The sequence below is a fragment of the Hylobates moloch genome, unplaced genomic scaffold (genome assembly GCF_009828535.3).
Source record: "Hylobates moloch isolate HMO894 unplaced genomic scaffold, HMol_V3 SCAFFOLD_1, whole genome shotgun sequence".
Taxonomy (NCBI): domain Eukaryota; kingdom Metazoa; phylum Chordata; class Mammalia; order Primates; family Hylobatidae; genus Hylobates; species Hylobates moloch.
Window position 1 is genome coordinate 139,476,995 of NW_026652276.1, and position 15,540 is coordinate 139,492,534.

Genomic DNA, 15,540 nt, shown 5'->3' on the forward strand with positions numbered 1-15,540 from the left:
TTTTGTATATGTTTTCCTGTTTCAGGTTGGAACCCTTTGGGTCCACAAGTAGGCTTTTGGGTTTGGATTCCCAGACAGTCCTGGCTTATAAAGGGCACCTAGGGTTTGTTCCAGGCTGTTTCCTTTAAGTTCTTGATGCTCCTTGTGTGGGAGGCAGAGTTACTCTTTCCGCAGGACTCTCTAATCTTTGCTTTGAGAAGCCCATGACCATTGGTATCCTCTTCCCCTTTCCTGGAAGGTTGCCCCATAGTTTCCAATCCCTTCCTCCTTGGGCAGTTTGGGTAGGCTGCTTTCATTTCTACGTGCCTTATTTTGACACCTGTGAGTGGAAATAATGCCTAACTATATACACCAGTAGGAGTACTTGAGAGTTTATACCAGTGCCATGTAATGTAATGTGATTATTTATAAAGTTCTTATGAAAACCCAAAGCTGAAAAAGGTGCTTTTAAAGTTCAATGAACACATGAAGAGCCTGTTAGCAGTTGATATCCACTGATGGAATTTCTGATGATAAAAAGGCACAGTTGGCCGGGCGCGGTGACTCACGCCTGTAATCCCAGCACTTTGGGAGGCTGAGGCAGGTGGGCGGATTGCCTGAGGCCAGGAGTTTGAGACCAGCCAACATGGCGAAACCCTGTCTCTACTAAAAATACAAAAATTAGCTGGGCATGGTGGTGGACCCCTGTAATCTCAGCTACTCAGGAGGCTGAGGCAGGAGAATCACTTGAACCCAGGAGGCAGAGGTTGCAGTAAGCTGAGATTGCACCACTGCACTCCAGCCTGGTGACAGAGGGAGACTCCGCCTCCAAAAAAAAAAGAAGCATAATAGTCTACATTCTGAAAGAGAAAAATTCAATGCTGAAGTTGTTCAAAGTTGATGTGCTGTCTACTCTAAGTGTCTTCTAATACTGTTTTCCTAGGCACAAAGAATAACACACACGTGCACACACGATAAGGAATATTGTAGTCATCTGCTTTATAAAATAGCACTTAAGCACACCAAGAACTTGAGAGGATCTAAACTTTTGTAAAATCAGTGGTAATTTCTAAGTGATTTTCATGTAATTTTTATTGGCTGAGTTCTCTGCCTACCCTCCTTCCAAAATAAAAAAAAACAGTTCTAATTCATCTTTATCAACATGAGAAATTCAACAAAGCTCAAGTGACTTCAATAATATTTTGATACATCTATCTAGTGAATGTAAATTTTGGCTAACTGCGCTAAATAGAGTTGGCTGGGTTTCTTGCTGAATCCTCTTTTATAGAAGATCATAATAGCACCTACCTCCTGGCATTAGCCATGAGGCTCAAATAAATGTTAATAAAGTGTTTGGCATAGTGTCTGAAATATAGCTAAGTACTGTATACGTGTTAGGTCAAATAAAATACCAAATATGGTGATAAAAAAATGTAAGTATATCTGCCCAGTTATTCTTAAGTGATTTCATTAGGAATTCTTAGTATGTCTTACAAACTTCATTTAAGTTTTTTTGTTAAATTCTGATACATTTATCATTTTAACCATTTTTAAGTGTATGGTTTGGTGGCATTAAGTACATTCACACTGTTATGCAACCACTACCACCGGCCATCTCCAGAACTTTTTTCATCTTCCAAAGCTGAAACTCTATACCCATTAAACAATATAACTCCCCATCTACCCATCCCCTGTAACTACCATTCAACTTTCTACCACTTGGAATTGCTACCCTAGGTACCACATATAATAGGAATCATCCATGTTCATTTAAGACCTAAAGCGACAATGTGTTTATGTAGAGTTTAATACTGATATTTTATTAAAATTAAGATGTTCTATAACAAATGTAAAAATACTCCATTTTTTACAAAGCGGTAGAACTCCATATGCTACAAATAAAGTCCAGTGCATTCTAAAAATGCTTAAAAGATGTGATATATGGAAAGCTGAGAGGCAATGATGGTTCTTCCTAACCTTTCATGATCAGTTTTCAGCCTCCCTGCTGCTAAGAGGAAATATAAGGCCAAAAAGTAGCCATTGGAAAATACTAACAATATGGCCTCAGAAAATGTCTTATTTTAAAAAAACAAAACCAGAAAAAACCCCACAAAAACCCTTTTATCCCAGAGAAAGTTGAAAAGTTGCTGTTCACAGCTAATATGAAGCCCAGAGTTTTGTTCTCATAATATTGACTTTGGACCAATTTCTTGCTGAAATTGGATAATACCAGCAATTAGGGATATTTTTGGTAGGTACAATATGGACAGGCCAAATTAATGACCACTGAGTAATTCAGATATTCTACCCCTTTGCTCAGTAGCTGAGCTGGGAGATACGCTGTGGCTCCTGGCAAGTCAGTCTTTGGTGTTAAACAGAGTTTCTGAATATTTATGGAGAAGCTGCTTCTGAGCTATGTTGACCACCCCTTAAACATAGACCTGCAATGGGGGAGGTGGAACTACTTGAACCATCCAGGTATCAACACCGGTGACTGGTGTATTTACACAATAGAAGCTAGAAGCCTCTTCCAGGCAGAGAGGAGGACTTAGGGTTACAGGATGCTGTGAGCCAAAATGGGAAAGATCACCTTAATTAGTGTCATTACCTTATTGTATTCTAAATGCGCCTAAGATTTTTAAAAATCATGTCCTAGCAAGGAAGAAGTCAGTCATGGTGCTGGTAGAAACCTGATCAATATCAGAGGAGGCTGGTCTTGCTCCCAGCCACAGGTGTTTGCCAGAAAAACCATGGCAACATGAATTAGGAAACCCAGTTACACATTAATTTGGCAGCTCTTTATCATTGTGTTAGATGTACCTTAATAAGATGTATGCTGTTAGCAATAGGTGTATACCTCCAATTCCAGATGGAAAATCACCCAGGCTTTCAAACTACTTTGAAAATATGTGATATCAAATCAAGGTGCATGGTTTCACTGCTAATCTGATGACAAAGAGATACTGAGCATGAACTCTGGAATCTGGCTCCCATTGAATCAATATTCTATTCCTTGCTACGTAGCCAAGGGCAAATAACAAGCCTTTGTGTCTTTTTTTTTTTTTTTTTTTTTTTTTTTAAATGGAGGATAATTGCATCTCCCCCAAGGTCTGTTGGTGAGGCTAATGACATGATAAATAGAGATTAACCCATTGCCTGGTATGTGGTAAATATTCACCAGCACTATTACTATTTTTATGTCTTACCTTTTGTAGTAAGATAGGGTAGGAAAAAGTATAGCTTTTCTAGCTATGCAATTCCATTGGAATTGATTTTTTTCTTTTCTTTTACAGACTACTGCCTATTGTAAGAGGCAGGTAGGTGTTTAAGGAAGTGTACTTTTTTTTTCTTTTCTTGCATAAACATGAGATATTCTTTTTCATTCCTGCAAACACTTGAAATAGTTTCCTCATTAAGCACAGACAGGCCTTGAACCCTGCAGAAAGCTAGACTTTTGAGCTAATCTGAGCACATTTCCCAGCTCTGGAGAGACATCCTCCAGCTCAGCACAGTGGCATTTTATATAATTGGAAAAGAAGAAAGTTCTGTGTCTACCTGAGCACCGGACCCCTTGGGCGATGAGCCCCCACATGAAATTGGCACAATATTCACACCAATGTGGGCCTCGGAATGTGTGGACCTGTGATCCAAAAAGAAGAAAAATGTCAGAAAGTTCGGAGCCATTTAAAGGCAGGTAGCCTCACACATGTCAATGAAGATCAGCAGGAGCGATCCCCCACTGGGCTTTTCCTTTCAGTAAAGCAGTTGCAAACAGATCCTGAGAAAACAGAGATGGGCTCTGATCTTTGAAAATCCTTCATCGATCCACCATGCCCCAGGACAGAGTCAGAAAGGAGTGTGGAGAAACAGATTATGGGCTATGCCATCAGCTAAGGAGAAGACTCTGACCACCCACAACAAGGCACTGTGTGGACAAACCCAAGATAGCCCAAGCTGGTCGCTATAACCTGCATTTAGCTCAGCAAGTTCTGGAAGGCAGAACTCAATTACTGTGTCCTTTTAACTGAAGTTTCCCCATCTCTACACTATCCAGGCAGGTATAAATAAGACATGATTATGGGATAATTAAATGGTTCCAAGTCTTTGAGCTACTTCCAAAAAAAGACATTTTAAAAAGTAAAGGAGTTGGCTAAACATGCAGGCAACCAATAAGGCCTGTGGAATTGCTTTCCCCAGAGATAGTGTCCATATTCAGTAGGACTTGGTGTGGCCTTCAGGTAGGTAAGCTGAAAATCTTTCCTGGTTGACCAAAGTGCTGGTCTCATTGATTGATGCTCCCAGCCAGTGGTTAAATATTCTGAATATCACAAAGTAAGGATGGTCTTATATCTGATTGTTGAGGCATGTATTATGATTTAAAATAAAAACAAAACAAAGCAAAAATACTGGCACGAAAGAGCTTTAAGAAGCAAATGTGGCCATGGTCAATCTAAAATGACCATAGGCAGTCTATTGGGGGCATACAAATGTGCACGAAAATGTCCCGAATTTTTACAAAGTTAAAATATCATAAAACATTATAGAAGGCCTTTCAAAGTCATAAACCTCTATTAACAAAAGAAATGTAGACAATTTTTTTTTTTTTTTTTTTTTTAACAAACTGCTTTTATTTAACAAAAAAGCAGGATGACGAGTATGGTCACAATTTGGAAAGGCGTTCATCCAAGTTCTACTTAAGAAAAAAAGAGCCTCAGTTTGAGTTTATTCATACATGTTAGTAATTGGGTGTACATAAAGAGGCAAACAAAATGGATCTGGATCTCTTCTAAGGAAACCGATGAGTAAAAGCAGAGAAAGAAGATAAGCTAGTTAATAAATAAAAAAGAGCAACTTATGACTCTGTAATAAAGCGAAGTTATAGCAGTCTTTCTGGTATTTCAGTTTATCACACGCAAACTGCCTATTATATAGTTCCCGCTTTGAAAATGATGCCCAAAATTTCTCAACGTTTTTCTAGGGAATGACCCTAAGAAATGACAAAGCATTTTTAATAGGAATGCAGAGAATTCATCCCAGAAGGACTTACAGGGCCAAATGTCGTAATTCACTTAGAGGCCTACCAAGATTGAACGCAGTACTAAAAGAGTTCCTCAGTAACGTATCCTATCTAAAGTTGGACATTTTCTAAATTCAGCAATCATACATTTCTTAATATTTTACTAGAAATGCTCTTAATTATGGCAGCAAAGTCAATTGTTAATCTGCTGTGAAGATCAATTAAATATAATAAAATAATATGTAAAATGCAACTCCAGAAAAAAAAAGTATAAAAAGGGCTACAGAAGAAAAAAAGATGAGGCTGCTACTAGAGAGACCAAGTGGGGCCCAGCCTTATCCAGAATGGTCAGGAAAGCCTCTTTTGGAAGGTGACCAGATGGAAAAGAAGAGCCAGTTCTCTTCCACAGGGAAAGAGAAAGAGACAGAGATCATTCCCAGCAGAAGGAATATATGGAGGCCTTGCAGGAGCAAAAGAACTTGGTGTGGTGAAGGAACTAGATGGCCAGGGTGGCCAGAACACCAAAAGTTGGGGGGAGAGGAATTGGGATGAAGTTGAAGGTAGGATAGGAAAAGTTACACAGGGCCTTAAAGGCTTTATTCATGAGTGTGGATTTTGTTTCAATCTAAGTACAGTAGGAAGTTCTTGGAGGACTTCACATAGATTTTTTTTAACGAGTATTCTGACAACTGTTGAAAATGAATGAGAGGGTGTTAATAGTGGAATAGATATGAAAGCTATGTTGTAGTCTAGTTGAACAATGATAGAGCCTAACATCTGGATGCTGGCAGTGGAGATGGAAAGTGGAAGAATTTGAGATATATTTTGAAGACAGAATTTACAGGACCTGATAATAGAAGAAGTGTGGGCCTTTGAGGGAGAGAGGAGTCAAGAATGACTCTGAGATTCTAGCTTAGGAACTAGGTAAATGATAATACCATTTGCTGAGATGGGAAAGACACTCTTCTGGGGAGAAAGTGAAGAATTCCATTTTAGATGGGTTAGGGTTCAATGCTGCTTTGATATCCAAGTGTTAGTGTCAAGCAGGAACTCATAATTTGAGAGCTCAGAGGAGGAGCAAAGACCAGAGGTATAAATTTCACTATCTATGATGAATAGATATTTAAAATCGTGTGAATGAATAAAAAGTATGGTCATGCATCACTTAATGATGGAGATACATTCTGAGAAAAGCATCCTTGAGTGATTTCATCATTGAGGGGGATCATCATAGAGCGTACTTGCACAAACCTAGATGGTAGAGCCTACTACACATCTAGGCTATATGGTATGGCCTATTGCTCCTAGGCTACAGACCTCTACAGCATGTCACTTTACTAAATACTGTAGGCAACTGTAACATAACAGTAAGTATTTATGTACCTGAACATATCTGAACATAGAAAAGGTACAGTAAAAATACAGTATAAAGGATAAAAAATGGTACACTTACATAGGGAAGCTCCATTTTAATCTTATGGGTTCACCATGATATATATGGTTCATTGTTGACCTAAATATTGTTATATAGCACATGACTATATTAAGGGTAGGGAGTAGAAAACAAAAGAGAGCTCATCCCCAAGCACTCAGTGTTCAAACATTTAGAGAAAACCAACAAAGTGTTCCAGAAGCCAAGAGGTGAAGAATGTTTTAGGGAATGAATGGTCAATTATATTGAATGCTGGTAAGAGGTTCAATGAAATAAGTACTAAATATTGACTCAGATACATGGAAGTCATTAGCAACCTTAGCAAGAGCAATCTCTTTGGATGGCTGAGGGTAGAAGTAAGACTCAACTGAACTGAAGAAGGTAAGGAAGTAGAGAAATATGTGGGTACCTCCTCTATCAGGAAGGCTGGCTATGATGTTCAGCAGAGATAGAGGATAGTTCAAGGGAGATGTGGAGTCAAGGGAGGACTTTTTTAAAAGATAGGAAACACCAGGGCAAGTTGACTTGTTGATGAAATTGATACAATAGGTCAGAGACTGGAAATGCAGAAGACAGAAAAGATAAGCAAAGGAGTGATGATCCTCAGAAGTTGAGAAATGATGGAGTTTAGGGTATCTGTGGAAGCAATATATATTTAAGGAGAAGAATAGTTGAAATCTTTCCAGAATTCGTAGTAAGAGACACAAAATCTTCAGATTAAAAAAAAGCTAAATGAGACTCAAACCAGATAAATAAAAATAATCTGTATCTATGCCGATTATACTGAAATTACAGAATACCAAAAGACAAAGCAAAATCCCAAAAAAACAACAAGAAAAACCAAAACAGGTTATCTTTGAAAGGACAGAAATAGGTTAAAATAGACTTTTCTTCAGCAGGAAGAGATGAATAGATTATTGAATAATTTCATCAAAGTGCTCTGACAAAAATATTGCCAACCTAACTTTTATACCCAGCTAATTATCATCTAAGAGCAAGGGTGAAATAAAGATATTTTCAGACAAATGTCAAGAGTTTCCAATCACAGATCCTCATTTGAAGAAATACTAAAGGATATACTTCAGTGATAAGCAAATTGAATCTAGGAGGAAAGATTTCCAGAAGCAGTGGTGAGCAAGAAAACTGGTAAATGTGGGTCAATCTAATCATGCCCTATATGCATACAACAATAACAAGATGACTAATTGTAGGGGACTTAAACACGGGGTGAAAAAATGACATGGAAGTTTGAAGGGGATGAAGAAGTCTAAAGTTCTTTTAATTTGGGAAATGTAAGAAGAGCTACTAATTAACTGAAGAATATTTTAAGTCAATTCTGCACGTATTAAATTTTTGATAATTTAAAAAAGGTTGGGATGAAATCCATTAATCAAAAAGAATATATGGCTAGGTGTGGTAGCTCATGCCTGTAATCCCAGTGCTTTGGGAGGTCAAGGTAGGAGGATCACTTGAGGCCAGGTAGAGACCAGCCTGGGCAACATAGTGAGACTCCATCTCTAAAAAGAGTTTGAAATTTAGCTGGGCATAGTAGCGCATGCCTGTAGTCCTAGCTACTCAGGAGACTGACATGGGGGGATGGCTTGAGCCCAGGTGTCCAGGGTTAAAATGAGCTATGATGGCGCCACTGTACTCCAACCTGGACAACAGACTGAGATTGTCTCTCTCTCTCACACACACACAAATACATAAAGGAAAAAGAAATATAGGTTTAATTAAACCAATAAAAAGCAGGGAAGGAGAAAAAAGATGTGATAGAAAAGTACAGTGATTATAGAAAAAATCGTTATACAACTCTAATCGGAATAAGTGGCTCTAATTCATCACAAAAAAAGATTTTTAGATAACATTTTAAAAATCCTTTCAAGAAACACAACTAAAACATGAGAGAAATGTAAGAAAGACATACCCAGAAAACTAGCCAATAGAAACCCAAAATAGAGCAAACATATATAAATATTATATATTATAGCAGTATTAGTGATAGAGATAATAGAGATTTATTTTTACCAGGAGGATATAATTTTGAGCTTTTATATGAAAATATGGTCTCAAAAATATAAAGCAAAATTGAAAGACTTACAAAGATAAATTGACAAATCCACAATCATAATGATCTTGACATCTTTCACAGAAACTAGATCAAATAGCTAAAGTTGATCTGTGAATACAAAAAGGATCTCATATCCAGCAATTCAAAGAACACACACACTTTTCAAAACCACTTGGAATATTCATATCAATTGACCACAAATTAAGCTTCAACATATACAAAAAACTGATACCATACATACCATATTCTGAATATAATACAATAACATTTCAAATAGAGAGCCAAAGCCCAGTATGTTTGGTACAGTACATTTGGTACCAGTAGTATACATTGCAAAGACAAGAAACCAAATCACATATATGGATACTTGGTATATCTCAGAAGTGGCATTACAAATTAATGGGGGAAGGATGTCGGACAGATGAATTATATCCTATTTTCATCTTATTTCCACCTTTCCAGCAACTATCAAACAACTCACTCGTTTGTTTGATATTTACATGCTGATTGCCTGCTTTGAACCTGGCCTTGTACTAGTCCTTGGATATACAAAGTTGAAATAGATCAGAGGAATAAGAACTGCCTGCACTCAAGGATCTCATTATCTACAAGAATAAACAGGCAATTATGTGTCAGGTGATACGGCAGAACATGTAGGAGATCCTATGGTAGTATAACGGAGAGAATAATAAATTCTTCCTAGAAGTCTGCGGAAGGGGATATTGAACTGGGCTTTGAAGGATGGACAGGAATTCACCAGCCTGGGAAAGATAGAGCAGGTGGGGAAGTGATGGTGTAGACAGGGGAGCAGATGACTTGAGGAAGACATTTACAGAAGAGGAAACAGCATAACCAAAGGCCAATGAAGGTGGGCTTAGGTTTTGAAAGGCATTCTTTTCTGGCAAATGGTGTTTAAAAAAAAAAAAAAGAATGACATCACGTTGTTCTCTGAAACATCTTGAGTGGATGAAATAACCTCATGTTAAATATCCCTATATCTTGGGGTAAAAATGAAAATGCGATATTTAGAAATTAAGTGAGTGGCTACATGTTTACTACACATGGACAGAATGCATATTGACAAAATATAAACTGGCCTATTGTTTCAGGAAAAACAGGATAGGCTAATCACAGATTTTCTAAAATTTCACTTTTTTTGCCAATATTTTTAAAAATAATTGAACACATCAGGATTGCATTTTAATGCTTATTATCACTGTCCATATTTACCAACATCCTTTCCCAACAAGTATCCCTACTGCCTTTGATCTCATTTGTCCAGCCAAATAGATGCATAGACATCTCGAAGAGCAAGTAACGCCCAGTGTCCCCACACAGTCCCCCAAAAATAAAACAAAATGAGAATAGAGCAGGGATGTAAAGTTAAACATTATTTTAGGCCCATTGCCTACTTTCCTTTTTGGTGATGGGCCATTGTTTATTTTCATGACCAATATATTGTTCAATTTTCTTTTGGATCCGCAAGGACAATCTCTAGACAGAAAGCTACATGTAAATGCTGAGGGCATGCTCTGAGCCCATTTTATTTGGCTTCTACTTATTATGTCTACTCTTTCATTGAAATACACCATATCTTAAAATTCACTGGTCAGCTTTTTCCATTTTCTGAAGTTCATTGATTTGCAAGAATATCTTTTTAGAGAAAGAACATTTTGAAAACTTTAGGGCAGTAACTAAAATATTTTAGACAGGAAGAAAATACTCCAGACAGGAAGAATGTCTGTCCAAGACTATTATACTAGGCACGGTCTGCCTGGAATTCAAAAACCACACCAAACAAAAAAGATGATATTACATGAGATAAGGTATGTTTGACAAATAGCCCAGGAATGGCTACTTTGTAAAAACAAGAGCAAGAAGAGTCATCCAGCCAGATCTCAGGCATTTAGCAAGTATCCCTCAACATAGCTCTTTCTAAATGAACAGGATGTTATTTGTCTCATATCTGCTGAATCTGGAAGGCAGTATTCTCTAGTGGTTTTATACGAGATATGTTTTGATGGGTCAAAGTAGACACCACCCAAATGTATTAATATCAGTTCAGCCTGGGATCTAAACTGTAAGAAGGAGAAGTACTGTTTATGACATGCTGCAGTTGAGAATTTTGCTTTTTCTTACCAGTATACATCATGATTTCTTAGCCTTGGCACTACTGATTAACATTTTGTGCTGGAAAATTCTTTGTTGTGGGCGTTTGCCTCGTACATTGTAGGATGTTTAGCAGCATCCCTGGCCTCCACCCACTAAATGCCAGTAGCGCTCCCAGCTGGGCCAAATCACAAATATCTGCAGGCATTGACAAATGTCCCCCAGGGGTCGGGCGGGGGAGGTGGGGGGTGAAGTTTCCTTTATTGAGAAGCACTGGTATAGATGGAAACCTTATTGCCTCAATTTGTCATTTTATTATTCATATTAAAAATCAGAATTTTATTCTTTTGCTTTGAAAAGGAATTTTTGGGTCAGAGGCAGTTTGTTTGTTTCGCTACTTTATGTTCACAGAAGAGAGAGCTAAAGTCCCTTCCGGCTACATGTGGCGGGGTTCTGGAGGTCTAGTCTAGCCTTTGCCCAGGGCTAACTGAGAGGCTGGAGGGCAGTCAGCCTATCCTGCGTCACCCAGGTCAGCAGCACAGTCAGGGCTTCCGGATCTCTGCCAAGGACTTTTCCTATAATTTACTGTATTTCCCACAACCATGTGACATTCATCTCATATGAAAAATTAGGTTAAACTTTGGAATCTCCCCTTTTGCAAGACCAGATGAAGTACTAACCTTGAAGTGACCCTTTTCAGATGTACGAAAACACAGCAGAGGTGAATCAATCTATGACAGAGACTCTGAGTTCCCTCTGAAAGGCTGGCCAAGCAGATGGGGCAGGAGAGCTGAGTTTCTCAAACCCAGCACCACAGATCCCTGGACTTCTCATTAGCAGCTGCTTTAGTTTAAGATAGGATTGCATTTCTAAAATATTGATTGTCTCAAAGCTTTCTGGGAGTCTCCCCATTGCATAAAGTAAGATATTCTCATGCTATTTAACTTTGGTCAGGTTTATGAGCACATCAACACCCACATCCTTTTGACACTTCCCGGCTCAAAAACCTCGAGTGGCTCCCCATTGCCAGTGGTGAGGTTTCTCAATCTCAGCACTACTGGCATTTAGGGCTGCATAACTCTTTGTTGTGGTGGCCTGTCCTGGACGTTTAGTAGCACACCTGGCCTCTACTGGATGCCTCTGGAGGAAGGAGAGGGAGAAGGAGAGACAGAGAAAGGAAGACATTAAGAAAGTAGGGAGGGAAAGGAAGGAGGGAGGGGGAGAGAAAGAGGGAGAGAGTTAGAAGGAGAAAAAGAAGAAAAGAGGGAGGGAAGGAGGAAGAGAGGGAGAAACTGGCTCCAGGTATACTCCCAGTTCCTGTTTCCACCCGTCTCTGAGTTCTGAGTATTCCCTGGAGGCTTTATGAGACCATCCTGTGTAATAGTCTATTTAGCTTAAGATAGTTTCCAGGGGTTATATTACTTGAAAACAAGGAGTTTGTAATCATTATAATGGTGGAGCAGGCTGAAGTAGGAGGTAGACAAAAACAACTCCTCTGCATAGCACTCTGGGAGCAGAAACATTTTTTTAATAAAGCCATATATTTCCAAACCTGTTTATTCCAGTCTCACTTTGAGTCCCTCATTTTACATTTAAGGTGATGAGTTTTGCCTTTCTTTTGAATTTTCTTTCCAGACTTGTTTCTGACAAAACAGCCTTTTCTGATTACTAACTTAAAAAAAAAAAAAAGCCCCCAACCATTCTGAAGCCAATTTCTGCCTGTGTCAATTTGCAGGTGCAATATCCAGCCATCCCTGTTCTCCAGGCACAGAAGTAGCATCAGATGGACAGAAAAGGGTGATGGACACCAGGGAGCTTGACAAGAAGGCAAGGCAGACAAAATGCTGGGAATGACACGAAGGGCTGACACACTTTTATGAGGTCAAGGGGGAAGAGGAAGAGAGAGGGGCTTGCATGCGGGAAGCAAAAAGTCTTCTTCCAAAGCAAATGACCACTAGACTGAGAAGAATGCAAAAATGAATGAAAGGCCTAGAAATCATCAAGGAGCCACAAATCCAAACTGGGAGGTGGTGGTGCTGCCACGTCCTGGACAGGTGTTTTAGTGGGAGCGTGGGGACATATTCTCAGCTTCTTGAACTTCTAGTCCTGGCCTCCAGGATAGCATGGGGTGGGGGTTGCATGTTGAGAAGGAGCATGCTACAAGAGCACACGCGATGGGGTGTGCCATGGGAATGGGGTGCTCCTGGTGCATGCTCAGTCTGTCAGCAGAGTGGGGGACATATAAGAGTAAGTAGGGCAACCATTTCCCCTGTGTCCTGATGGGACGCTTTTGAAAGGCACCACACAGGACAGCTGTAGTGAACTGGGACAGATCCCTCCTCCCCCTTACCCGCCCACTCCCACGGATCAGACACAGGGTAGCACTGCACAGTCACCATCCCTGGCAAATGGGGATTGAGAGCTGGCCCGACACATCCTGGTAGGGCCTCCATCTCTCCTGCACCATCTGATGACCCTGGCAAGGGCCCACTCCCTGGAAGGACTCTAGTACAATGAACACAAGTGCATACAACACACGAGCCATACAAGAGGGCAAACTGCAGGGCAGGGAGTGAGGAGAGGCCTCTGAAAGCTCAACTGTAGGGAGATACGGTCCCCTGCTTTCTGCCAACGTGAATGAACAGCTTGCGGGCCAGGACCTGTTCTAGACACTGGGATTTCTGCAGTCAATAAAACAGACAAAAATCCCCACTCCACGAACCCTCTCTACCCACCCCCTCCCATCGGGAGTTTCCCTCTGGTAAGGGGAAGGCAGGCAAACAAACACATAAATATGTACGATGTCAGCTGGTGATCAGCACTAGGGAGAAAAGGGAAGCTGGTACAGGCTGGGCAGGAGGTGGAAGGGGGGTGGAAAGGGAGTGGGGAACACACAGTGAGGGGGGTTAGAACTTTGTGGGCCTCTGCCCTCCATCCATATTCCATATGGGGAAGAAGGAAAGGAGTCCCAGAAGTGCATGGGGGTGAGAGAGAAGTTGGTAGGAAAGAGTAATGCAGATCCCCATGCAGACTGGAGAGGCTGGGAACAGGAGCAGCAGGCTGAGTGGGGGAAGGGCCTGCTCAGGAGACTCTGATGGCTCCAGGGCCCAGGAATCATCATCTTTCCACCATCTGGCCCACCCCAGCTGATGATTTAAATGTGATGGACTCCTTTCTGTCCCCGAGGTCTCTCCCCTGCACCTTATTCGCTCCTGGCACATTTCTGACTCCAAGTTTTCACTCCTGTTGTTTGCATAGCCTGGGTGCTCTTTCTTTCCCCTGTATAACCATCCTTGATCTATTTATCTACTTGGGCTTCAGCCAACTTTCCACCTACCCACGAGGATTCTTGGTTAAGGCTAAGAGACAACCACACTGCCTCTTACACAGGATCCCCAGCACCAGGGAGCCCCCTCCTCTTTGAGTGCTCACAGAAGCTTGTCTTTTACTCCTGTTTTTTTATACATCACCACAGGGTCAGCTTCAGGGCACATGTGACCTGTGCGGTTGCACAGAGCCCTGTCCTTAGCATGGTTTAATGTGCTGCTGTCACAGTTTTGAAAGTCTCGATAATTTTTTTTAACAAGAACCTCACATTTTCATTTTATACTAGGTCTCACACATTACCTGCCCAGTCCTGCATAATCAGGCACACATATTAGTGTGAACTAATAGCTACATCATAAATTTGATTATAAAGTATAACATATACTCTGAATATGAACCAGCTACAGCAAATAGACGCTTTCAACTTACTACTAAAAATGGAAGCTCACCAGCTATTTTAAAGTTTTTTTTTGGTGCCTCTTTTAATGAAGAAATGCTTGGTAAAGATAAGAGACAAAGAATAAGTTTCACCACTTTCTATCAGAGCAATGAAGCATTGATAAGAAAAATCCATGAAAACTTTTCTTTAAAGATGTTAAAATCAATAGCCATGGAAATTAGCGGTTGTGCCTGGACCAAGGGGTTGACACTTAGGAGCAATTAGATTACATCTAAAGACCTTTTTTCATGGACATAAAAATCTTTAATGAAACTGTAAACTTTAACATTACTGACAATGCATCCTTTAGGGTGAAGCTAGAGATCCTTCCTATTGAGGGTTCCTGAAAATGTCAATTACAGTTCCTATAACGGGTTGCATTGTATATCCTCGGAAAGGTGTGCTTCACTCCTAACCCTGGGTCACTGTGCATATGACCTTATTTGGAAATAGGGTCTTTGAAGATATAATTAAGATGACATCATACTGGATTAGTATGGGCCCTAAATCCCATGGCTGGCAACCTTAATAAGAAGATGACAGATACACAGAGACACACAGAGAAGGCTATATGAAGATGGAGGCAGAGATTGGAGTGGTGTTTCTACAAGACAAAGAATGCCAAGGACTGCCAGCAACCACCAGAAGCTAGGAGAGAGCTGCAGGGCAGTTTCTCTTTCAGAGCCTCCAGAAGGACCCAACCCTGCCCATACCTTGATTTCAGACTTCCCAGCCTTCAAAACCATGAGCAAATAAATTTGTGTTGTTTTAAGCCACCAAGTTTGTGGTCATTTGTTATGACAGCTTTAGTAGAAAGTATTTTTTAAAAGCTGGGAGAAAAATGTGTGAAATCTAAATCTAAATCATCTAAGTCATCCATTTACTTTTTAATCAAACAAGGGATATAAACCAGTATTGGCTACAGGATGGAATACATTCAAGGAAATAACCACCATCAGGCTTTATTTCATTTTCTCTTACATATAATTAACGAGAGAAGAAGAAAGAGATGGTAGAAAAGAGATGAAAGAAAGGCATGAAGAAGAGAGGGTAGAAAATAAAAACTGAAAAAGCTAGATACAAAAATACAAGTGAGAGGCACAAAAAGATAATAATAGATGCTAACATCAAATGAATACTTACTAGGTGCCAGAGACCATGATAAG

At 40.0% G+C, this 15,540-nt stretch overlaps 1 protein-coding gene across 6 annotated transcripts in view; it reads right to left on the minus strand.

Moving 5' to 3' along the window:
• CHN2 (chimerin 2) overlaps positions 1-15,540 on the minus strand; it is a 321,473-nt gene that overhangs the window by 14,954 nt on the left and 290,979 nt on the right. For all 6 annotated transcript variants that reach the window (XM_032758423.2, XM_032758428.2, XM_032758432.2 and 3 more), the window contains one exon: positions 3,535-3,619. In XM_032758423.2, the coding sequence (XP_032614314.1) occupies positions 3,535-3,619 (85 nt within the window). The remainder of the gene's footprint in view (positions 1-3,534; positions 3,620-15,540) is intronic.